General features: G+C 39.0%; 1 protein-coding gene across 1 annotated transcript in view; it reads right to left on the reverse strand.

Annotated features, from left to right (window-relative positions):
- SPTBN5 (spectrin beta, non-erythrocytic 5) overlaps positions 1–26,397 on the reverse strand; it is a 94,350-nt gene that overhangs the window by 38,440 nt on the left and 29,513 nt on the right. Inside the window, exons 27-35 of the mRNA XM_032689746.1 lie at positions 25,555–25,687; positions 24,573–24,718; positions 23,242–23,356; positions 21,212–21,322; positions 19,812–19,991; positions 15,711–15,914; positions 14,865–15,014; positions 2,375–2,479; positions 1,208–1,393 (exon numbers count right to left, since the gene is read on the reverse strand). Of these exons, the coding sequence (XP_032545637.1) occupies positions 1,208–1,393; positions 2,375–2,479; positions 14,865–15,014; positions 15,711–15,914; positions 19,812–19,991; positions 21,212–21,322; positions 23,242–23,356; positions 24,573–24,718; positions 25,555–25,687 (1,330 nt within the window). The remainder of the gene's footprint in view (positions 1–1,207; positions 1,394–2,374; positions 2,480–14,864; positions 15,015–15,710; positions 15,915–19,811; positions 19,992–21,211; positions 21,323–23,241; positions 23,357–24,572; positions 24,719–25,554; positions 25,688–26,397) is intronic.

Below are 26,397 nucleotides of genomic sequence, written 5' to 3' on the forward strand. Positions count from 1 at the left end.
CTGAGAGCAAAAACTCTCTTGGATGAATTTATGTGGAGAAAGTGAATGAGAAAAGGAAAATGTTCCCCACTTTGTAGGGCCAGATCCTCTACTCTAAGTATGTGATTCAAGAATGAACGGGGAGCCCAGTCCAAACACTGATTTGACCATTACAGAGAGATGGGGAGAAATGCATAGATATTCCTACCTAATGGGTTGATTATATCTCCAGGAGGGCATTGACAGTTTCTCTACCAGAGAGGGTGTTGACAGTTCTGGGAACTTTCTGTCAGAGTTATATTGCTGTTTTCAAAATATTATTACTGGGCAACACCCCCTCCACTCCACTCTGCTAGTCCAAAAGGTGGCTACTACTGGTGGAATTTCCTTACTTTCATATCATGTGATAGTAAAAGTATAGTTAAATAATAGAAGTTAGTGTTTGGGTGTATAAATAATTTCTGATAAAGTTTACTAAAAGAAAAGACAACCAGAAAAAAAGAAGTGTAGCTCTGGCTTTGTAGTGTGGCCAAAGAAGAGGGTATTTAAATGTCTGACTGTTTGGGGTAGGGGGGAGTTCCAAATACATTGTGCTGTAAATGGAATTTTAGTAGCCTTAGATTATTCTTTTTCTTGAAAAAAAAACCAAACAAAAAATTAATTAAAACCAAATTAAACCAAACCAAAACCAAACCACACAAACACAAACAAAACCCAAACCAAAACAACAACAACAACAAAGAGAAATTTTGTTGCTGGCAGCAGTTGTGTTGTAGGCATTCATTCTCTTTTGGTGATGATCTTAACCTGATCTGTGTCAGGACACGTGTCTTTTTCATGGGTTGGGAGGTGACCAGCACCTGCAGTTTTTTCTTTAAATCATGGAGGGTGTTCCATGGGATACAGCAGCAGAAGAGGTGGATACCAAACCAGCAAGTGTTTGCAAATGTCCACCCGGGCCTATGTGCTCTTGTTTATGCCAGTACACCAGATATGCTAGCGCATTTTCAGTCACACACATTGTGCTGCCCTTTGAAAGACTGACCTAGTATGCCTTTCTAACAGTACTGCCAGGAACAGAGCTACTCAGTTACAGGACTAAGGCCAGAATAGGAGACAAACAGATACCAACATATTCTGCAAAGACCAGTCAAAGAGAGCACTTGATCCAGTAGAAGCAGGAAGTTGCTCTGCCTTCCAGCCCCATCCCAGTCTAAAACCCTCTTACCTCTTCCAAGTTCTGGTAGAAAAGTGCCAGAAGAAGGGCAATCTGCAGCTTCTCTCTCCTACTCTGGGATAGATCCTTGATCTGATTCTTCCTCTCATGAATGACATTCAGTTTGTGCTGAATCTTTCGCCCTTCCAGTCCATCAGCCTTTTCCAGCCTGCTTGCCTGTTCTTGAAGAGATACCATCTGAGGAGACAACAAATCTGAAATTACTTTTATGCTTCCAAGTGGTGTGAAAGAAACAAAATCCAAGCTCCTTTCCATACCTAAAAGATTTTCCTTTTTTCTGTAATAAATCAAGAATAGCAGGGAGAAGTTAATCAGCATTCCCCCTCACCCTGTACTATATTACACCTATGACATTATTATCATTGCTCTCTGTGGTGGATCCTGGCTACTTAAATGAATTGAAGCTGTAGCTCCAGGAGTCCCTATGTCACTGATCAGCTGGTGCAAGGAATCATGGAGCAAGCATGACACTCATAAATGCCAGTGCTCAAGTTTTATTTCTTTGTAGAAATCAGGTGTTGGAAGGTAGCTCTCAAAATAAGCAATCTGTCTGGCAGGGAGCTGGCAAGAGTTCTGGGAGTTCAGTCCTTCTGGAGAACCCAGGCATAGCCCCAGGTTTAAGTTTAGCCCTAGCCTGGGTGGGTTAGAGCAGTGGCTATCAGGAAGATTCATTTACATGAAGGTGAGCAAATCAGTATCTATTCCAAAGTTGTGGAGAGGTGAGCCAGTTTGGCACAGCCATTGTATACCAAATGCATATTTAAATAATTTGACCTCCTGTATTTTACTTGCTATAAAAGCCACTACTTTTTTAATGAAAAACCCAGAAATTTCTGATATCCATGACACAATAGGGCCTGCTTTAAATATTTCTTCTTGTAGTTCCCACTATTCAACACACTGAGTGGTTTTCCTATCTGCTGCAAGACAATACAGGGAGGCCTTGGGCGTGGAGTGTTTTAACACTTGTTCTCCAATGCTCTGCCTCTTATTTCCCTAGGCTTCCTCATTTTCTCTTTGGTTCAAGCATATCAGGCATATCATGCCTGTCAGCAATTCAATGTGTTAGCATATTAAAGAAAATTATATATATATATATATATATATAAATAATTCTAGCTCTTGCGCTGGTAGAATATTTGTTGTTGATTTTTGTACCTTCTCATCCTGTGATGCCAGAAGTTTCTCAAAAGCCTCATGTTTCCTTATCAGTTGCTCTACTTCATTTACAGAGGTTCCGAGGTCACTGCTTTTCAAATAAATCTATAAAAAAAGTTTATTATTTCTCTCAGTGGATTAATTATCACATAAACTTTATTCATAAATGGGAGAAGAGGTATTAACTCTGCTGTTGAGAGTACATTTGAGAGGGAAAGAAAGGAACAGGAGGCAACTGAAATTGGAAATTAATTAGTATAACTCCATGGTCTTGAGCTAGAAAGAGAAGCATCAACAGGTCCAGCTGAAGAAAGTGACCTGTCACTGCTTATTATAATCACTAAGTCACAAGGCAGTAAATACCAGAGGTCTAAGCCATCCTTGTAATCTCAAGTAAGATCACTCTCATGTCTGACAGATCTCCATATGATTCCTTCTCAGAAGAGTTCCTGTAACAGAGACTTTGCAGCCTCCCTGGGCAATTTATTCCAGTGCTTCACTACCTTAACTTCATTACCTTAAATTAGCAGGATTTTCCAAATATCTATCCTGAAAATGCATGGCTAGCACTACACGCTGCTATATACTGCCCTCTTCATCACATGAAGGATGATCATTCCTTTTACATCTGCTTCAGCCTTGTACATGTTTGTAGACATTGCATATTGGGATTTCTCTCTTCTCTAGGCTAAAACTACACTGATCTGATCAATTATTCCACAACAGCTGTGTCTTCTTGATTCTGTTTGTTCCTATTTCTCTCTGGATTTTCTCTATTTCTTCCTATTTTGAAACTTGATGCAATAACTGTTAATAAGCAATCAGACTGCCAGAGTGAAGGCTGCGAAGACAGCAGAGCATTTATATGTGCCTTTCAAGCTACAGTCTTCAGCATGTCTCTGTATATGGTGCTTATCTTCTATACAATACCATGAACTCAAGTTCACCTTGCAATCTACTATAAGATTCCAGAAGCTTTCCAGAAGAACTGCTGACAGACCAGTTTGACCCCATCCTGTATTTAAGCAGCTGATTATTCCTGAAAAATGTCATAGTTTGCACCTGTACCAAGTGCATTACATCTGTTATATTTTCAGGCCATCTTTCCAACTTGTCTGCATTAATTTTATTTACTGTCTGTTCTGTCAGTCTCTGATGCAGAAAGACGTTAGTCTAAAATAATAAGTGCAGTTTTAAAGAAACTGACCTCTGCACTATTTGCTTTTAACACTGTGAGAACCTTTTCCAACTATTCCAACTAAGGCACTGCAGTGTTTCTTGATTCTGTTCTGGTGTTAAGAAGACTGACTGCCCAATTACTTCTGCCGTGCATTCTATTACATTTGGTTTTGTCAAATGCAGAAGAATAAACAATGTAGTTATCTATTATCAAGAAAAAACTATGCTTTTCTCCAGACTAATAAGAATGTATTCTTTTCCAGTGGATTTAATTTCCCACTTTTTTTTCTTATTCAATGATGAAACAACAGCAAAGCAAAAACCTCAATTAGAGGCTCTGATGGGACATGAGCAAAAATTACCCATGAATAAGGTTCACACTTAAGTGACTATGACTGGACAGACCTGGGGAAATCAGACTGTTGTGAGGGATTACATTTATCAGCAGTGTGTAATGTGTAATCCATTTTGTAAGCTCATGGAATCATAACTATTTGGACAAGGATGAGAATTTCCAACCAGTAATTCTACCCGGGTAAAGTGCAATTAATGGAGATGGAAGAAGAATTTGAGATCAATGATACAGTGTGCAAAAATTAAGAGGCAGGAAAGAAACAGAATAGAATCAGTGAAACACAATTGCTAATAGTTTCAGAAAAGGGCTGGTAAATGACATAGATAAATCTGTGCCTTAAAACCACAGGTATGTGCAGAAAAAAATAACATCTGGAGAGGTGTTTCTTGATTTGCTAAGCATTACAGTTCTGTAACAGTCTTACAGTGTGTTTTTATGAGAGGTAAAAGATATTCTTTGGCAGCTACTTTAGAAAACCAGTCATGATGCTCGTTTTCTGCAAAAAAGTATTGGATGACTGTTTAACTCCATAGGGCATCTTCTGAAGGAGACGTTTCCCAAGCATGAACACATGTGCAGGGCGATCCACACGTACTTGTCAGGGTCTGAATGCACTAACAGGCTCTGGTGGTTCTGACTGTCCCCTGGATGGACATCCTGCTCCCATCTGGGGGTCCCTCTGAGGCTTGGCCCTGGCCACCAGCCCTGCCTGAGCTACACTGAGGGGAAGTCTGAGCCCTGCCCTGGTCCTCCTGGACAGACCCCACATTTAAGTCACTACCTCGCCTTGATGCTTTGATCTTCATCTGGTTGATGGACTTTTTTACTGCTGCCACCACTCAGCCCTCCTTGGCAGCTGTGGATAAGAGGACTGACAGCCAGACTTGACCTGATGTTCTGGTCCATTTTTCAGGAGTGAATATTTTGCATATAGAAAAAAATGCACAGAAGACTATCATGCCCAGGCTGGATGTACAAACTGCTCTATACTAATCCATACCAAGTATCAAAAGAAAGGTAAATAAATCCCATCACAGTAATCACTGTCAAGAATACAGTGAAGACAACAAGCCTAAGCTTATAGAATGTCTGTCCCATTAATCACCAGAATGCCTAAAGCAGTATATCGATGCCTCTGCTCTACCTCTGTCTGTTAAATATAACCCCCATCAGAAGGCAGATACTCTGTAATTCAAACTTTAATCCTTCGATCTATCCTACTCATCAAGTGTATGAAATTATATATATGGGTTTTTTTGAGAGTGTTACTGGATTTTGTTTGCTCTTTTGGAGAAAGATCTCCACATGTGTGGGGTCCAGGTCTGTCTACAGTAATGCCTTATTAAACCACCTTATTATTACCATCTATATTTACACTGCTGCTACTAACACAAAAATAAAAAAGTTATCAGCTGAATCTAACTCACTGCTGTTTGGGGTACACAAACATACAGCCACACACTGTATGTCTATTTTGAAGCTTTAAACACCGCTTAAAAAATACTGTAGCTTCTTTACATATTCTGTGAATTATCTACTATTTTTGGTCAAAAAAGATTTACCTCCAGGACTTTTATCTAGTAACTCTTAGCAGTGAAACTGGTACCTGAAGAAATGGTCAACTATTAGTTTTCCTGCTCATAAACCTGTGATGGAAGAAAAACACAAGGGGTATCTACTGGTAAAGGTGGTTAGATTCCTTGAAGAAGAGAACAGAGACATTTGAGAGCAGGGGTGTGGGGTGGTGAGTCATAAGCAGCTGCCACTGGAGTGTTCAGTGCCTTGCTCCCACTGAAAACCACTAAACACAAATGACACTGAGCATTCAAGGCTCGATTCCTTCAGATATATAGCAATGGGAAAAAGTCCTCCTGATCACTGAAAGCTTTGGACCAAGACCTCCAAGCAGAAGCCCATGCAAATGCCAAAACCAAATGCCAAAAGGCTTTGACACTGGTGCAAAGAAAACTGGTGCACAAAAAGAAAATTGCTGCAAAAGGAAAGTGCCTGCATACATTACAGGAGAGGCAATGGCACCAATCTTAGAAAAAAGCAGCCCCTGTAGCACTAACAGTGCTACTTGGAGAGCTTCTAAGGTAAAAATTTTCCATTCCATTCACCTTTTAAACAGAAATCTTATGACAGCCATTGCTAGAATCAGAACCACAATATTTTTTTCATGTAAGCACTTGTCATACCAGTCTGAAAGCAGAATGAAAATTGGCTCCCGTGGCACAATGCTGGACTGTGGCCAACTACATCACTTTCTAGCAGGTTTTTAGAAAGTTCCCCAAACACCTGCTTTGAATGAGACGCATTGATTTCAACTATAAAACACTGCATAGCTCTCCTCAGGTAACCTACCAGGGTCTCCCAGAGGAAACAGCATACATAAACTTTTTTCAAGTTTATTGCTATTAGAATCATGGCCCATCATCAGGAATTTTGCTCAGCCACGAAAAGTACCAAAGACTTGACCACTTACTATAAAAGGGACTAGTTTTTAAGAGAAGACTTGCAAAGATGCTTAAAACCACAAAATGGTTTTTGAGATTTTTGAGATTTTAAACGGAAAATGGAACAAATAGTCAATTTGTTAATGATGTAAAGCACAGAAATGGAGGTTTTAACTCTACTTCACTGGAGGTTTTCTCTATTTCTGAACTCATTGCATAGTTTTCAATACACAGTCATATAAGAACTCTTGCATACAACTTAATACAGAACTGAAAACGAAGTCCAGTTTAAAAAAAAAATTCATTTAAAATAAGTCAGTACTATATACACACTTAAGTGACAGTTTATGCCAGCTCCAGCTTTTAAAGAAATACTGAAGAAACATTTTAATCATTAGCCCAGCTATGCTCTCTGTATACCACAACTTCACATTTATACATACTGGAAGCTGACATAGCCCCAAAAGAAATTCGTATTCCAAGGAGACTAGTTTCTATTTCTCTAGAATAAAATTTATTTTAAGTATTTCTGCAAATTCACTCCCTTCTCCTGTTCTTCACAGTATAACAAGCTCCACAGATTTTGCCCCTCACTGACTGCCCTTGGCTTGCTGTTGAGATTGCTGGAACTCCAAAGAAAATCCTTCTGCTTTAAACATGCACTAAAAGCCTGAATTACTCCCAGTTTTAAAAGCCTTCACTTAAAGCATGTAATCAAGTCCAAACTATCTGCTCAAATAGATAACAACAAAGTTTGATTTGACTTAATTCTGATAGAAGTAAATAAAAAAGAAAAAAATTGATATTTGTTTTAGCAAAGTAAATAAATATGTTTGATACGATGACTATATATGGCACACAAAAATGTTGTACTATGCTTCATTTCAGTAAAAGTTACAACAAGGTATCATACTATAACCATAGGTGGAATAAAATGCACTGAAGTTGTTTATAAAGAGAAAACACACACTTTTTCTATCACACTGACATCACTACATTATTGGCTTCTCTCCTCACAATCTATATGCAAAATTCTAACGTTAAAGGTATTTAAAATTTCCTTCCCTCCTCCTACTGCATGCTGTCTTATGGCATAAGAATATAATTATCTCACATTGGAAATGTATATGGGAAAAGCACAGAGATAAGACAGTGGGGTTTTTTTCCCATAACTGCTGTAATTCTTTCCTCACACCTATCTCTGTCTTCAAAATTCGCAAGCTTGATCCCTATCCTGTAAGTAGTAGGTGTTGGACCAGAATCTTAAGCCCATACAACATCATCATTAAAATATTTACTTATGAAACATTTGTCTGAAGGCAGACTAAATTCTTTTTAAACTCCCCATAGTTTCACTGCTAGAAACTTTGCTGGCATATTCAAATTTGACATGCTATGGAAATTGAATTCCCTTCATTTCCCTCAGGAAAGGGCAGTACCTCTCCTTTTCTAAGAAGGGAAAAAAAAGTGATTTCTTCCTATGCACTTAAATATTTTGGGTTTTGAAAACAAGTATTATTTTAAAACTTACAAAACCAGGAATTAACCATTTAGAAATACAGCATTTGACAAGTAAGAAAATGAAAACAGTGAAACAGAAAAGGACTAAGAAAAACTACACTGAGCATTTGTTCCAGGTCCCAGACTGACTAGCAGAGAAGAAAACTAGTTCTCGGCTTTGAAGTCGTGAACCTTCAAAGTGCTGAGCACTGTGGCCCAATCATGAAAAATCTGTAAACAGTTGCATGTCATGTTAACAATAGCATTCTAAAGCTTAAAATGAAACACTTGTTAAGTGCTCAATCAGATCAGAGTTCTTATCTTCATTTAGCATGGATCAAGCTGTATGTGCATCCTTGGTGATAGCAGAACACAAGTAGCTTTCTCATTGTTCTGTAAGTCATCTCTAGGGAGTTGGAACATGGCAGTAAGCATACAAATAGAAATCCATAAGGCTTGATTAAATACGAATCAGATCTTCTGTTTGTAAATGTTCCTAGAATGGAATGGAAATCTTCACCACTCGCCTTCCAGAGTCAAAGGATGCAATGTTGACAGCAATAGATGGACACCCTGCACTCTCCGCATTTCTGTGACTTGAAGATGTGGTGGGAGCTGGTGTGTTTGCCAAAAGGTTGTCAGGACATCCACTTTTTACAGTGCATGTTTCCTGGGAAGGTCTCCAACCAAATCTTGCCCAATGTCTAGAAAGCAATCCTGAGCAGCAAACTGGATTCACTGATAGAGAGAGGCCAGCCCCAATCTCCACAGGGTGAAAGGCTGGACCAACTGTATCTGTATCGTGTGTTTTGATAAAGATTGTTGGACTTGAACTTCTTCTAAATTCTCTTACCACCTGGATAGGCATAGCAGTCCAAGGGGTGGCAAGTATCAGGGTGATTTTGGAAACTTTGTGGTGAGCAGGTGTTAGGCCATCACATGGAGTCTTCCTAAACTCTGGTCTAGATGAAGGATAATTCTGAAAGACAATCAGCTCTGGATTTAAGTCCTTTCTTATGACCTCATTCCCACTAGCTGAATTTCCTCTTCCAGTCAGCATAGCTGAGGACAGCCATATATCTCTGGAGACAGACTGCCGGGGAAGGCTGGGATACTTAGAGGAAGTCACATGAAATTTTGTGATTTGAAGGGCTGGAGATCCACCTGCATGGAAGCCTTGTTTTGGTTTCTGGTATCCTGTTTCAGGCATCTTCTCTAGCTGTGGTATGAGGAGACCTGAATGAGCATGGCTGCTTCCATAGGAATCTGCTCGAAAAGGCTTTATCATCAAGCTGCACGTTGAAATGTAAAGCTTCATTGAAGTGTGGAGGTCTGACATTTGGACATTGCATTGGCTACAGCCTTGATGGGATGGGAAAGAATCACAAGGTTCCAGGGATGCATCCAGATTTTTGCTGTGGAATGTAGAAACAGCTGGAATAGCAGACAGATCAACATCTAGGCGTGATGTCCAGCTTGGTGCAGCTTTGCAGGAAAGGACATCAGAGGGCAAAGGTAGAGCAAGCTTCAAGGGATCACTTTTTTCAGGAGCAGTATGATGAACACTTTTTTCTCTTTCTGAATATTGCTTGTAAGATGCAGATGTTGACTGAATGCCAGACCCCTTGTATCCATGGCTCCAAGGGTCCTTGCAAGCACTGGAACACGTGGATGTCTCATCAGAAGGACTGACACAGTGACTACTGCTCCCAAAACCTTTCGTCTGGTCTGTGTGTGCCAGGATGACATCTAGCCTTGAACAGTAAGCTCCGGAAGACACACTGCTTGGTGGTGAGTTGGCATTTCCTGGAGCAAGCTCTGCAACTGACTGACCAGTGGGAGGATGCCATGCTGACGCTGGCATCTTTTGCAAAGGTCTGTCCTGCACAGAAGATTCAAAAGGAGGAGGTGGGGTCATTTTACTGGAAGATAGAATCATTTTTGCAGTGGAGATATAGGTTGCAGATGAAGGTTTCCAGCGATGCTCCCTGTATGACATTCTGAAGTTTAGTTCTAAATGATGCAAAAACCAAAGCCACAGAAGCTTGCCTTTCCCCCTGTGTTTAAAACCAACTCCTAATCCTTTTTCCTTTGGCACTGGAAATTTCCATTCTTCCACTGAGGCAAAGGAATGAGAGATGAATACACATTCCCCGGGAAAAAAAATATGAACTAAAAAAATCCACATTCAAAATAAAAAAATCTCAGCTTTCTAATACTGCTACCACCACTTGTCACGTCTGCAAAGTGATATGAGCGTGGGATGGGCAGAAAGATAAATTATGGAGCATATGGCTCTGCTCCCTGAGTGTTCTGACAGTGAGACTGCAGACACAGTAGGAGGGAGCCAAAAGTGCCTGCCAGAGACAGCCTGGAAACTCTCTGTTATTTCATCTGTAAAAAAAAGGAAAGCAGCTAACCTGAGCTGCTGTGAAAAGATCAGAACAGAGCAGAGTGTACTGGACACTGCTTCTGCTCTAAGCAAAAATTATTTTTTTCCTTCTTTCTCTTTTTTTCAGCCATTGCTTGTCTGCACTCTGAATGATGAGATGTCAGTTTGCAGGTCTTACAAGACTTTCCTACAGAAGTTCTTTGTGATGGCACAACTGAATTAATTATAAAAAAAAATCAAAAAGATAGCCAGTTGCCTAATTTTCTAGATATGTGCTCCATTTTCTTTAGCATAGAACAATGCTAGACTATTCTGCTGAATCCTTTGAAGGTTTAAGTAACTTGGATGTAATATAAGATGCTGGCTTAAAGTCAAACCTGTCACACTGGCACATACAGCGAATGAAAGAGCAGTTCTCAGCAGTAGTTCTTAGTTTAAAACACTCCTCTGCTACCTTCTTCCTTCCCCTGTTCCTTGCTGCTGGGGGAGAGACCATCTAAGGCATATGAAGCACTGGGAAAATAGGATTAAAAAATTACAACATGGCAGAGCTACTTCTTAGGCACATATTTTGCAGAAATATGAAGTGAAATGCACATAACTGCACCCTGCCTCAAACACAAAAGTCAGAAGAAACACAAGGGGTGAAGAGATTGCTTATATTTGTTTGCCTGATAGGAATCCTTTTTGAATGTGTTTCCTTTTGTCCTTTCTGAAAAGAGCAAATGACGAAACTCCCATCCGGAAAAGGGTTTGAGAGTCTTCAAGTGATGCCTTGGCTGAATTTTTTTAAAAAACATGTTTGAAAGAACTGCTTTCCTACCATCTTGCCTGTTTCCCTAGGGAGCAGAGTCTACATTGCTATGCAGCCACATTTTAATTCCATATAGCAGTAACAGAGCTCCATCCAAAAGGAATAGATTCCTCTTCCAATTGTTCTTCAAATGCAGAGAAATGAAATATAAGTAGTTACTAGAGAACCTCACTTCACTATCAAATTGTATATGCTGATCCATATGGCGCATGGTGGCAGCTGCAAAAGACAGCTTTGTGGTTCTTTAAATTTCTCCCTCATTTAGATGGGAATTCTGCAGCAGAGGAATAACCTGTTTGAAGAATGATCACATTTAGGGAGGAGAGAACAAAAGCAATGGGAATGCAGGATTTCCGGCTGTAGAGGAATCAGAACAGTGTTGCCATTTCTATTCAAGGCCAAGCTGATGCACTGCATATTCAGGAAGAACTAGAATCCAGTAGAGGGTAAATGCCTCCTTGTTTTTCCATGAACAGCAAAAAATAAACCTCTTCTTGCAATGACTTGCTTTCTTTATTGATTTCATCCCCTATATTCTTCAAAGGTACAACTTATTTTGTATGTAAACACACACAGTTTCTGTCTTCTCAGCAGCTTAATAGCTTAAACCTACGTCACTTTGTGTTTATACTCACTGTGGAGCAACTCTGCTCTCAACATTGAGGTGATCCCCAACATTACCAGGTTTCAAACCAGTAAAATTGATTTAAAAATAGCAAAATATGATTTTAAATGAGCAGGTAGCAGTGGAATTTGTGAAGCACAGCTGAGATGTGCTTTCACCAAAACCTCTTCAGTTCTGAGGGAAGGGAGTGAGTAGCTGCCTCTTCTTCATGGTACTTTTGCTCAGTGTCAGCTGTGAGTTAATACTAAGATGAAAAGAATGAACAACACAGGTGTGAGTCATTATAATGGTGGAAAGCTAGTAATTCCTGAAAGGAAAGCTGTTCACAGTACTGGCTGAAACTCATCCTGAATGCACACAGCCCATTGGGGATCTGTTTGCTTGCATCCTTGGATATGGACAAATTCAGCACCTCTTCTTCCCACCTAACAGGACTTATGAATTTCCTGGATTAAGTTCGAACACTAATTCATAACAGTCTCTTCTAGACATTGTGGTACGCTGGTGATGGTAGGGACTGTGTTGGTGGAGGAGGAGACATATGGCTAGCTCTGATATCCAGATTGCTAATTTAGAAATCCATGGCATTCTGTAATTTCCTTGCTATATTGCAGGTAGATACTTGGTCACTGAGTGTAATTTCAGAGACATTTGTCTATATGATCACACCACTGTGACCTACTTTCCTATTTTATAACAGTAACTCGGTGAGCATGCAACTATAATTCTTTACATACACAAAACTCTCACAGAGGAAACAGTTCTTTAACTGGTTGTAGTCTTCTAAGGATTAAACAAGAGTAAAAATGAGAAACAAATCTTTCTGCTTCTTCTTTCTGTAGTAAGTGTGCCCTTTTCAATCTGAGCAGATTTTTTGTTTGTTTGGTTTTGGTTTTTTGTTGTTGTTGTTGTTGGGGGGGTTTTTTGTGTGTGCTTTTTTTTATTTTTTTAAATCAGGTGCAGAAAATGGTGGAGGGACCATGTACATGTGATGAGCATATAATAACTGTGGCTCCCTCATTCTCTACACCTGCATGGGCAACACTAACTTTTTATCATTCCCCTATGCTTATTTTCTTGTCATTCTCCTTGACTGCAAGATGTTATCTGTGTGAAGGGCTGTTGGAAGGGACAGTCGAGTATTCACATTTAACTGTTATATCTTCTGAATAATTAGTGACAGTGAGGAAAACTGAGTACCAGACTCCTTGGAAGTTCATTGAGAAAATAGTATGAGAGAAAGATTCAGATAACAGAATTGCCCTTCGTGATCCTCAAGGTCACAGTCTTCATTCTCAGGCTTTACTTTGGCTGAAGAAAGTTGTGGTAGGAGGCAGGCACTGTGACTGATCCCACCGAGACAATTTACCCAGTCTGTGATGAACACCCATCCCTTTTGTGGCAGTCTGCCTCAGAGCATATGGCAATGGTAAATTCACCCAAACAAAGGAGGGATACCAAGTTCCATTTACCTGTAGAGAATGTGCTGGGGCCATACCAGAAATGCCAGGTGCATTACCCTTTCATGTAAGAGTAACACAGGCTTTCAACTCAGGGATAAGAAGAAACACCAATCCACAGTAGCTTCCTACACATTTACCTCTGAAGTATACAGAGCAAAGCAGATGCCACAGTGACAGTGCCTCTGCCTCTGCATGTTGGCTGATGTCCATTTCATAAAAGGAGAAAAAATACAGCAGCCAAACTTCTGTAGAGTTTACATTTTCCCTGATGAGCTCCTATGCAGGAGCTTAGCAATGATGTTAGTAGGGAATCGAGATAGATGTAATGCAAATCATGACATTTGCTAATGAAGCAACAAATAGTGGGTAGAACCATACAATATTTTACTCCAGAAACCTGAACCTAGGTGAAACTCTCTGTTTCATATTTCATCACAAACTCAAGAATGCAGGGCACATGTGCCAAGACTGCCAACTGTAGGGAATTATGAAGGCATGCATTTCCTTCAACGAATGAGTAGCAGAAAGCTCCAGGCCCACATGCTACAAAGGGTTAAGTATCACTGCATGGCACAGCGAAGGGTCAGTTTTCAGAAAGATTTAGTGCCAGTGGCAAAGCACTGGTGAAAAACAGAGCTCAGCACAAACTGAGAGCCATTATATTTTTCTATCAGTGGTCTTGGAGAATTAAGTATTACTTTTCCTTAACGAGAAATGACCTGGAGGTACAACCTCCTTCAGTGCTGTACCAATCCTTAAATTTGGCAACCTTCAACCCACTGATGTGGTTTGCATGCCAAGTCTCAGCATGGCTATAGCAATCTATCAGTTCATGAATTCACAGCGTGACTGTACTGTTTTCTAATAGCAAATGTTAGACTTTGAGCTGGAACCTTTTTAAACAGTTGCATGAATCAAAGTGCAAGAAAGACAAAAGATAATTTTATAATGGTGAAAAAAATCCTATTTCAAGACCTGCAAAATGATGACAATAAGAACATCCTCCTGTCTCTTTGCATTAATTATATCTGCCCTCTCTTTTCATGAAAGGGCCTTTTTCACTTGTTCATCTCTCTACTGCATCAAACAGAAACAAATACTCCTTAAAAATTCTTTTGTAGTTGTTCTATACATGGCTATCAATACCCTTGCAGAACTGAGAAGTCAATTCACTTTTCTGTATTAACTCACACTGCCAACATCCATCTTCCAGTAGTTGCATTTTCCCAGCACTAACTCTCAGCCTGAGGTGAGGTTTCCACCAACACCTGTAAAGCAAACTCCATTCAAACCCACTTTGAAATTTCCCTTCTCTTTGAAGCCTACAAAACAATTTGCCAATGGTTAAGCAGCTGGTATGATGAGATGTTTATAAAGAGGACTAATATTGGACTCTTGTCTCCCTCTTCTGTTGTGACTCTCACATGTTAGCTGTCATGTTTATTTGCAATTAATCTTTCAGGCAAGAATCATCTGTTTGTTTCTGGTTCCACACCTAAGCTCCATAAGAAGGGTGGGGGTCTTGTACATTGTTACACAGCTAAGTAATACCACAATGCAAATTATAAAAATAAAAAAGAGTGTCTTGTGTATATGCAGACACGAGGATTTTAAGCTGTAGGTGAACAGTAGTGCCCCTTTTAGTTTGAAAGAATTTAAATGATTGAAGAGTTTATCTGCTTATTTCAAGTTTATAATTCACTCACCTCCTGTGAATTCAGGAGCATGTCCAGGTGATCCCAATCCTTGTAGAACATTTGTTCTTGGTGTATTTTCTCCAGCCACTCCTTCTTCTGTTTCCATGCATTGTATACATTTTTCTTCTCTTCCATTAAAGCCTGTAGTTTCTGCTGAATCTGAACATAATTTCCAATTAAAAAGTCATGTTGGTCTTTAGATCCCATGGATCAGGGTAAGCTGAGACAAGAAAGGATTAAGTGGAGTGGTGGATAATCCCCTTAAATTGCAACAAAATTATTAAACAGAAAAAAAAGTAAAACAAGTTCTAGCAATTCTATTTGAGCATAGAGATAACCAGAGGTGCCTCATTTCAGCAATGGAGAAGTGCTTCTTACAGCATATACAGCAGTTCAAGCCAAGTGCAAAGAAAGGTAACTGTTTCCCAAGTGTGCTTTCTAAAATCAGATCCTAATTCTCCATTGTCTTTAGTCATTAATAGTGCCATTATATCACTCCAAATTTTTGTCCAGACTGTTCTGGTGTGGATACATCACTGTGAGGCATAGTATTTCTGTAAAAATCCAGTTTGGGAAGTCGTTAGAATTAAATCCATTGCTCAGAACATGGTGAACTTCTTGAATGAGCCCAGCTTTGCTGCAGGGGGCTTCAGGAGATGCCAGCACTCATCTGCTGCTGAGACAGGAAACGGAACAGATGTTTTTGTGCCCAAGCTAGGTAACACACCGAGGCAAATACAGGTCATGTGTATAGAGAAGTGATGCACGTGTGTATTTGTATGCTTACAGTCTGATAGTTACACTGGTGTCAAGTAGCTGAATATGTATGATCGAACTCAGAAGAGTTTCAATTACCTCTTTTGATCCCATTTCCTCATCTTGCAGGAGTGACTGACCCAGCTGTACAGCATGACTATACTTCTCTTCTCGTGCTTCAATCTCTGCCAGTAGCTGTTGATGCTGAGTAAGTCTCAGGCTGCTAGTAGATATGTCCCGAATGGTCTCCTTGGCTCTCATTTCCCTTATTATTTCTGCTGTCCATAAGAAATAGTCCCACACCTGGAACACAAGAAAATGTGAAAGTTGAGGTTAGAGCTCAAGCTTAGGTTATCAAGAAAGAAAATCATAGGCCTGTTCAACTTGAAGTGATTAATAAGTAATAAAATCACAGATAAGAAAGAAAATATTTCATTAGTGCTTACAGTACTTCTATGAATTTTACAAGCATGGATAATGACTGCTGGAATTTCTACATACTGTGTTAAATCATATATGGTTTGTAATATCATAATTATAATCAAACTCTGTCATATCATGTCAATGACAGCATGATATAATTTATCGCCCTTTTGTCCATCTTTTCTTAAGTGTTTTCTAATGTTATTCCTTCACAAAGGATAAAACAGTATCATCCTACTTTTCTGTGACAGCTTTGTCTAATGCAAGTCTATTTGAAATTAGGTTGTGCACATATTGTAAAATGAGAGTCTGAATTTTCTGATAAAAAACAAATGCACTCTAATAAATGTGGAAAAAGGGTAAATCCCAGCCTAGAAAAAATTGCATAACCAAATCAGGTATACAGATTCAGCTTTTGGTTTGTGGAACTATAGTATTGAGATTGACACAGAAACACATTTCTGGGAGGAACAAGGATGTGATGCTAGTTTACTTTCAAAATCTGATTAAACAATAAATACATTTACAATATCTTAAAATGCCTGAAGCATTCAGCTGAAGCAATTATGAGCAAGAAAGTTCTAAAACAAATATCTGAGAATTATTTTCTAACTGTGACTGAAGGAACTTGCACAAGTAAAAATAATTTGACATTTTTCTATATGTCCTTTTCTGCATTTGATTCTACACCTTAAACAGTCACTTACTTTAGGCATCTTATTTGAATCTGCAACAGTAGTTTTGCTCTTATGTGTCAATTGTTAAAATTAGGATTGCAAGGGACTATACTGGGAATTACATGCAATGACTAATTAAGTTTTGCTATAGTTTAATTGTGTCTGAATTAGTTGATTTAATTTTGAGGTAGTAAACAGTTTGTCAGGTTTTTAAAGTGTATTTTAAAAGACTACTAGGTATAGTAAGTGTTAAAAAAAACCCTCTTTCACTACAGAGAACTAAAAATTTTCTTTTGTGAGTGGTTGCTGGCTTTTCCACCAAAGGAAACTATGTAATGGAAATAGATTCTTGGCTGCTCCATTTTACCCATGGATTTTTGTTCATATCATCAAAATTTTGTACTGCCAGCCCCCAAAAAAATTTCAGAAAAGCACCACAAAATTGAAACTGGCCAATTTGGGATCCTGAGTTTAGGCTTTGAAGCCAAGATAAACAGAGATAAAGATTTCTTTCTTAAAGCCAACAAACACAGTTACTAAATGACTGTTTAAAAAGACTGTGGTCCTTTTAAAGGGGCCCACATAGTGCACACGTGTTGGCATAATTTTGATTTTTAGAACTAATTCATTCACACAGCTGGATGTCACTGCAGACAATGACATTGCACTTGGCACTGCAAATGTCTAAGACTCCTTGATATTTTAAGAAAGCATTAGGAAAAATTACGTAAATCTCAGGATATATAATGCGATGGAACAAGTCAAGAGCCAATGAGTGGTTACTGGACTGTCACCATCAGCAACATTTAAGGATAGACAAGGTATGAGTCTGCAGGAAACTCCTAAGCAGAGCCTGTCAGAGACCATGCAAATCCTAGCAGAAACTTCAGATTAAGAGCCTTGGATCACTCAGAAATACTTTGAGTCTATGTCTACATTCATCTTCCTTAGTTTCTTGGAAGATTTGAAGCCCTCTGCTGTTACTGTGCGTTGTCCATTAGGCCCAGCTCTCTGCTATTTAATCAGACTAAAATTGTACTTGATGAGGTGCAAGGAGATACACTAGATGATGGTGCAGAATTCTCATTTTATGGAAAGACTGAACTTTTTTTGTTTCACCTAATCTGTGCACAATTTCTTAATGAAAACCCAATGACTGCATATGAACAATATAATGAAAAAAGTACACTGAACAGCTGTGACTAACATTGTTTGTGGACCTCTTGGCACAGCTGAAAGAGGAAAGGTAGCAAAGTTGCCTCTTTGCATTCAGCAATTTGGGTGATGTTCTGCAGCAAAGCTGCTCTAACCTACCCTAAAGCTACTGAGTTTTTTAGTCACTAGACATGCTGCATGATGCTGCCTTGTCCCATCTGGGTAGAAAGACAAGCTTACCAAACTTGAAGGACCAGCTCTTCACTGTTTCAAGAATTATTGTCAGGAAAGGAGATGAAAATTAAGAGGATCAGGAACACTTTTTGCCATCAAAGAGACAGTGAGTTGCCTGGAGCATAATCCCGTCTAGACATGTCACTGAGAACACAGTCACCTGGCTTTGTAATTTTGGTTTACGATGTTAAGAGTCCTAAAGATCAAAGGACATGCTGCCAGAGGGAGAAATGGGCTATAGATTTGGCATTTAGACAAAATTCAAACCAAAAGTGCTTTGTATGGTTCCAGCAATAACAATTAAAAAAGTACTCCAACAGGTGGGGAAAACAAGACATTTTCTATCTGAAGTCAATAACTAAATTTATGATGTAAGTTATGAAGCAAAGCAATAATGAAGTGAACTCTGAGTGACTACATTTTGATGGATAAATCCGCCAAGACCCACCTCCTGATGAAGACACTCCCAGGCTGCAGACTTCAAGACTTTAATATATGTTAGAAGAATACAATACTAAAAGTTTGACTTATTTTTACTATCATTCCTAGATGCTATTAGAAAGACAGTGGACAAATGAACTTTTCACCTACATCACTAGATATACTTTTATTTTCCCCATTGACAGTTCTGCACAAATAATAGACTTGTAACAGTTAAAAAACAACCAAGCAAACCCTCAAAAAACCCAAAGTGCCATAAGCATCCTTTATCTCTAACTGAATAATATATTTTTTTTATGAAATAAGCAGATAACGCCAATTTGAACACTTATAAGAGACTTGAAGTGGACTAGTCTAATATGAAGAAGTCTCTCGTGCTAACAAAAAGGAACCATGTACACCTACGGTGGTCTTGCTGCCAGCTCACAAACCTAAGACAGAGTTGTAGGAAGTTTTTTTCCAGCATACCCTGGACATTCTCTGCTTCCCACCAAAAATGGAAACAGAATGTGAACTACCAGACATATCTTGAGTTGACACTGAAGTTACACCTGGAAGAGTTCAAGAATAAAAGAACGTCAAAGTATTCTAGAAATCTACATTACCAATTTCCTTCATATAAGGGGACACTTGCTATTTTAGAGCCTGCTACTGCAGTACTTGCAGCAATAATCTACTGATTTGCAGTGGTGTAGCTCAGGTGCCTTCACTGAGATTACCGACATTTGCAAAGTATTCTATGGCAAATTATAGCTTAGTGACCTATTGAATTCTTTGGAGACAAAGCTACTGTGCATTGCTGATTACAATATTATGCTGATATATCCATGTCACTGTTTAAGCAATTTGAGAAGTTAGTGCAAGAACTAGTGAGTTGTATTTGATACATTCCATGAAGTTAACTGTGGGTTATTGCATACCCTGAGAAAGCAAGATCAAACTTTAATGCATTATAAATGGGATTGTAACATCTCCTTTTATCACTCTTACTCAGTGGAAATCGCAGTCTTTGAAAAGACTACTGCTGCTCCTGTGAAGCAATAGCCATTTCTGACAACTGTCAATTATTCCATACACAGCTGGATATGAGCTTTTATTCCTACAGAATAAACTCTAACAACTTTCTAAATAGCTATACGCACTTAAATGCTTCATTAATATCAGAGGTAGCACCTGCAGCCTTTTGCAGCTTGGAAATACACCTATGATTCACACACATTGAAGTCAACTTTCTCCTGTGTACCAACGGACAGATGACAGAAGTGCTTACATGTGCCTGAAACTCGTGAAGCTTGTATATTTGTTCCAAAAGTTTCTTGCGCAGTTCCACTTTAGACTTCAGAGTCTTCCAGTTAGTCACTATTGCCTGCTGCTTTGCTTTTAGGTCTTCCACCTGCTTCTTTGAGCAGTGAGGCAGCACATGATCTGCAGAGTGGATCAGCTCCTGCAGCTGTACACAGGGATGAAAGAAGAAGGTAGGAAGGAGAGAGTCACAGACATCAGGTAATATCAGAAAAGTTATGATAAGGGAGATGTTAACTGTGCATGAAACTACAATTCAAGCAATGTCATCTGACTTAGCTTTTCTCACATTAAACAAAAACTTCCATAATTTCAGTTCTATGGAGTAATAGTGACATCCAGTGTTTGCCAAGGCTCATCACAACAGTGATTTTTCAGATTTTGTTTTCCCTTTTTACTATACAATTGATTATATGAATAATGCAACCAGTATTATAATTGCTAATATAATGCAAGTAATTGCTAACTATTCCCTTTTTTTCTCATTGACCATATAGCTTAACTATGACCACATTCTCTTCATGTGTATCTCATGCTCTTTTACCTTTAAAAGTCACAAATAGTTGGCGGAATCAATTTTAATGTTATCTGTCCTGAAGCCAATACGTGAGGCTGCTGATAATTAATACTGGGATAACTACTAAAATAATTTCAATATTATGCTTGCTGTGTTTTATACTATATATACTATTGTATACTATTACATTTATTAAACAAAAGAGTGGAGAGAAAACTCATACTAGTTTTATTGGCCCCGTTGAAGCCAAGCAAGTCTCTTACACAAGGAAGCTGTTCTCATGAGCTGAAACTCTTTAAGTGTTATGCTTTTATGTTATGAGCCCTATCCTTTTTTCTCACAGTCCAATTTGTACCCTTCCAAACATATAGAAAATTTCAGACTGCTGCCCTATACTTTCTTCTATAATCCTCCATAGTCTGAATCAAAGCACTTTGTGTTTAATGAATATTAATTTTGTCTGCACATAAAACTGATTCTGGCTTTTTCCTTGTAATCACTTGAAACACTATGAAGAAGATGATAAGCACATCACAAAGCCTGGCATAATCATACATTTCAAACAATGATCAAAAATATCCCTGTGAATCACTTCAATAATCAGCACACTTTATAGTATGTGCCTTATTTGAAAAGTTTTAAATTACTTACTTTATCACTGCCATTAGACCTTGAATGCCATTAGACCTTGAATATACAAAGAAAACCAGAAAACTAGTGAAAATCCATAGAGATTTCCAGTCTTTCTGTGAGAGACGGTAGTAATTTGGTTCATGATACCAAATTATTATGCTTATCTTGGAAACTTGTATTTTGGCTACACCTTAAAGAGCCCGAATGACTGTCATTACCTGCTGCTCATTACCCGAGAGCTCGTGTTCCAAGGCCACATGGTTACGGAGCTGGGTTTGCACACCTCTCATGTCCTTAGCAACATCATCTGGAATACTTTTGGACTTCTCCTAGAAGGATGAAATTAGAGAAAGCTTTGTTACTTTCTACTTCCAAGCAAAACTCACTACAAGCCTATATTAATAATTTTGAGTAGTGCAACTCATACTGCATTCTTGAAGACATCCTGGGTTACTCAACTATTATAGGTAAAAGGAAGCCAGAAAAGTCTGTCCTAGTGACTCACTTCTAAGTATCTTAATGATTAAACTATTCAAATGAACTGTGACAAATAAAGGTTCAAGTCTTGCCTCAATCAGACAATATAAGAGAACGTCTTACAGGCTTTGTGTTGGGAATCAATCTGCTGCAGTGACATAGTGAATTCTTAAAAGTAGCATTAACAAGCAACAGCTTCAGCCCATTCTTTGGCATACAGGTGGTCTTCCTGTGAACCATCTTTATATGAAAATTTTAATTATAGATGCTCAAGCAAATTTACTGTAAAAATGAAAGAAATGGAGGGACCATTGCATAAAAGGAAACTTAAACATTTATTTAGCTCAACAAAGGTTCTGAAGGGATTTAGTTGTTTTCCAGACATGCACCGGAAATACAGCAAGCAGACAAAAAAGAGGCATTTCAGCTAGAGAACAACAGTGTTGCTAGAATAAAATTATTAGAAATTTGTTCCAGGTCAGTTTAGAGAAAATTAGAAGAACATTTCTAACCATTGAAGAAGTGCATTTTTGGAGCAGATTCACAGGCCAGTTTGGGGTACCAACAATGCATCTTGGTAAGGTCTTATAAAAGGAGATGTTGTAGTTGTCTATACTATGATGACACTGGAGCTGATGACTTAAGCAAGATCTCCTAGTACGAGGTTCCTATAGGAAATGGCTTTCCCTGGTAGATTTTGACTAGGGTACACACGAAGGGATGAGCAAGATGATTGAACTGCTCTCTCACTCTGGCGTGAAGCTATTAACAAGATGCAATGCAAGAAGGGTGTAGTGGCTGCCTGGACCAAGCAGCATGGGGATAAATCAACAGTTGGTCTGTGAAGTGTTTCTGAATTCTGTTTCTGCCTCAGAATTAACTACTTCATCATTGAAGTTAAATATGCACCAGGTTCTGAAAATCCCAGCTGGCATATGGTGAAATAATATGATGTTTGATTTTCCATTCATGACAGAGGAACAAAGTTGAATAGGGCAGCCTCTGCCAGGATAAACAACTAGAAAATCAATCGCATGTAACCAAACAACGCCCTGTTGTCTTGCAAACAGTGGAAACTATTGGATTGCTGCTCCTGTAAACATCTGCGTTAGGGAAACCACACCTCTCATTACAGCAAGTATGTGGTTTCTCTGTGAAATTCTTCAGGATGTTCAGATAAAACAGAAGGCTGAAGATTTTTTTATTGGGAGTTCTCCCCCTAGTTTTCACACTGGGACTGATTGAAATTATTGCCAGTACTGGGCACTGAAATGAGAGGAGAAGATTTTTGACCCAGCTTTTCACATCAGGTCACATGATTGCCTGACAGCCTTCCAGGCTAATGGTTACTGTAATCCAGACAAATGCCTTTTTCAAAGGATAGTTCTTCAGCACATAAAGCCACAACAGCATACAAAGAGCCACCACGGTGAGGCAGTAAACAGTTTCTTAGGCCTGAAGACTCCAAACAACACTACTGTATACATTGCACTGTGAGACAACTTAGTTCAAGCACTGATCTCAGCTTATCCCATAGACCAACAACTCCAGCTACACCTGGTTTCACCAATGGTTCTCATTAGGTAACCAGTCACGTATCTAAGGATTACAAAGGATTTTTTTCTTTTTTTACACTTTGAGTAATCACACAGGTTTCTTACTGAGAACTTTTTTGAAGTCATTAGTAAGCATGCTGAGAATCACAAGAATTTTCCACAAATAAAGCTGAAATAGAGTTTGCATTATATGAGAATTTCCCATTATTTTTTACCTCAATATGTGCCAGAGCATCAGTTAGATCTTGGTAATACTTGTGAATTGCCTCAGCGTCTCTCAGCCGTGTACCTCGTAATCTGGTGATTTCTAACAGCTCCTCCCAAGAGTTCCTTCAAGGGAGGACGGGGGAAAGAATCATGTAAAACATCTAAAGTAGGAGTAATGGAGACCAACAGTCTGAAGAAAAACTGAAAACAAGACCTCCTTTTACTTTGTTTTTCATTTCTGCCATTAAATTGTGTTGGAGTGATTCTTTGAAGGACAGTATGTCTCTCACCCTACTCTGTCCTCCTGTCTACTCCATAAGCTTAAAGAGATGGTCCTATGTGAGACAGCCCTTCTCAATTATGCTTTTTGGGTTTTATATGCAGGACTTGGACAACTGAGTCATAGAATCACAGAATATCCTGAGCCGGAAGGGACCCCAAAGGATCATCAAAGACCAATTCTTGGCCCTGCACAAGACCACCCCAAGAATCACACCATGTGCCTGAGAGCATTGTCCAAATGTTTCTTGAAGTCTGTCAGACTTTGTGCCATGACCACTTCCTTGGGGAACCCTTTCCAGTGTCCAACCACCCTCTGGGTGAAGAATATTCTCCTAATATCTAATCTAAACCTCCCCTGACATAACTCCATACTGTTCCCTTGGGTCCTATCGTTGGTCACCAGAAAGAAGACATCAGTGCCTGCCTCTCCACTTCCCCTCATGAGGAAGTTGTGATGAGGTCTCCCCTCAGTCTCCTCTTCTCGGAACAGACCAAGTGACCTCAGCCACTCCTCATATGATTTCCCCTCTAGGCTCTTCATCATCTTCATAGCCCTCCTTTGGACACTTTCTAAGAGCTTTATATCTTCCTTACATTGAGGTGCCCAAAACAGCAGACAGACCCACTTCTCTTTCAGGTCACTTTGGACTGATGCCAGAACTAAGAAGCTCAGAACATTTTAATGTTATTCTAAAGAGGAATCATGGCATTCAAACTCAAAAATCAGAATAAAAAAGCAACGAAACTCCTAGCCTTTCAGTTAGGTGATCTTGTTTCAAAGGGCAAAGGAAGTTCACTCACCCTTACTTGTAAAGCACCTCTGATGCAATTTACAGAAGCTAAAAGCAAGCTAAAACCAAGTAGATAATGCCTGCATTATAGTAGTCAATTTTTAAATGAGGGTGGCAGCAGCTCTGCTTCAATAAGCAAGCCACATATTCTGCAATTAGAGAATTAGGAGAACCTGACTTATTCTTTTCCAGTATTTTGTCTCTTCTTCTTTCTCGAGAGTGAATTGAAAGGACAAAGCATTATGGAGCTAACACGAGTCTCCTACCTCAGCTCTTTCTGCATCTGCCGAATTTCCCAGGACCCAGAATGGTCACAGTTCAGCAAGTGGTCTGCCAGCTGCTGGAAAGCCACAACTCTTTTCCCAGCTGCTTCCAACTGGTGTCGGAATGTGTCATATCTGGCACAAAGTTGCTTTTGAAGGGAAAACAAGAATAAAAAAAAACAAAACCTTTTGAGTGCTCTCATTTCTCAAACATACCTGCTCATTTAACAGAGCACAGCCAAAAGACAGGTAACAAGCTGACCATACTTACAGATGGAGACCCTGTAGAGTGACAGGATTTTACCTCCAAAGAACATGAGGAGCTGAAAACTCTTAGTAAAACATGAGGTTTTTGATGCAAATGGGAGGCAGAAACATTATTAGTGGGGATGGAAACAAACGTTCTATGTACAATGAATTCCAATTATTAAATTATATGTTTTCCCTTCATGAATGCAAATGTGTATTCATTACTCTAAATGATAATGCAGTCTCATTTTAAGGTTTAGAATACAAGTTATTTTGAAATAGATTATAAAACAAGGATTCAGAACAGATATTGATTTTTAACAGGCTGATATTAGATTGGTTTCTATGCTCTGTGAAGAGGTATAGCTGTAGATGTTTGTACAGCAATCAGCAACCTCAATGAAAAAAAAGAAAAAAGGAAAAGTCCTAAATGGATACCATACTAAAATTCTTGATTATTAAAAGTAGAAAGAACTTGCTCTCTGAAGGCGTAGACATTTTAGCATGCAGTTGTTTCACACAGCTCAACCCTCATAGCAGCAGGATGTGTCAGGCAATGCTGTCTGTTCTTCAAACCTTCTCACCCACTCTTCACCCTTTTCTCTTCCCATCTTCCAGTTATTTATCCTTATTCCTTACTCTGTCTTTTAAGTTTTCATGGACAACCGTAGAATCTGTTTACAGTCTTAATACATATAGTTTATTTGATTTTTGATCTGTTACTCAAAAAACTCACCAAGACATGTTCATAATCATTTCCATAGTCTTCAGAGCTGGCTGTTTGTTTCTGCTGAGTGATCCAGTCTTCCAGATCTTCATATTCTTGTACAAACTCATGCAAGACAAGAGTTTCATCCAGCTTCTTCCCTCTGTTGGGGGAAGGAGAAAAGGTAATACAATTAGACCAAGGCAATATGGAGGAGGGCAATCAGTAACTTTCTTCCTATGAATCCGCAAAACCTCTCACAAAAGACTCACTCTCTTTAATGAAAGAGCTGACTATTTCTCAAAAGTGGAAAGGATGTTTGTAGGATAACAGCTGTCATCCATGTCGTACTCATCTCATTGGCTGGATGTCCTGCAAGAGCGCTGTGCCTAGTTGAGTTCTACCCCTGTTCTGCTTTTGATTTTAGTTGGTTTTCATTCCTGATGTTTTTTTGTTGGGTTTTTTTTTTCTTCCCATGGAAATATTTTTTATTTTTTCCAGATCTGCCCTGATCTGTCTTTCTAAGGATAATTGTATTGGTCATGAAAATGAGAAGGAAATCTTTCTGAGGATGGTGCATCAGGAAAGTGGATGCTATGAAAGCCTTTTGATGCAATTCTGCTTACATTGCCTGTTTAGCAAAATTGCTGCAACCATGGTCTAGAGTATCTTATAACTCAGCCAGACATGTTACAGGCCTTTCACAGTAAATAATATATCAATTTTCCATCTGCTAACACTGTCTGACCATTGTGCAAAAATTCCAGGAAAGATGAACTTGGCTTCCCTCTTTGAATCACAACTGCTCATCACAAGAGAGGTAGCCTGCTGAGAGAGTCCAGTCCAAAGAGAATGCAGATCAGAGGTACAAAC

Source organism: Chiroxiphia lanceolata, chromosome 6 (genome assembly GCF_009829145.1).
Source record: "Chiroxiphia lanceolata isolate bChiLan1 chromosome 6, bChiLan1.pri, whole genome shotgun sequence".
In the NCBI taxonomy this organism is placed as follows: domain Eukaryota; kingdom Metazoa; phylum Chordata; class Aves; order Passeriformes; family Pipridae; genus Chiroxiphia; species Chiroxiphia lanceolata.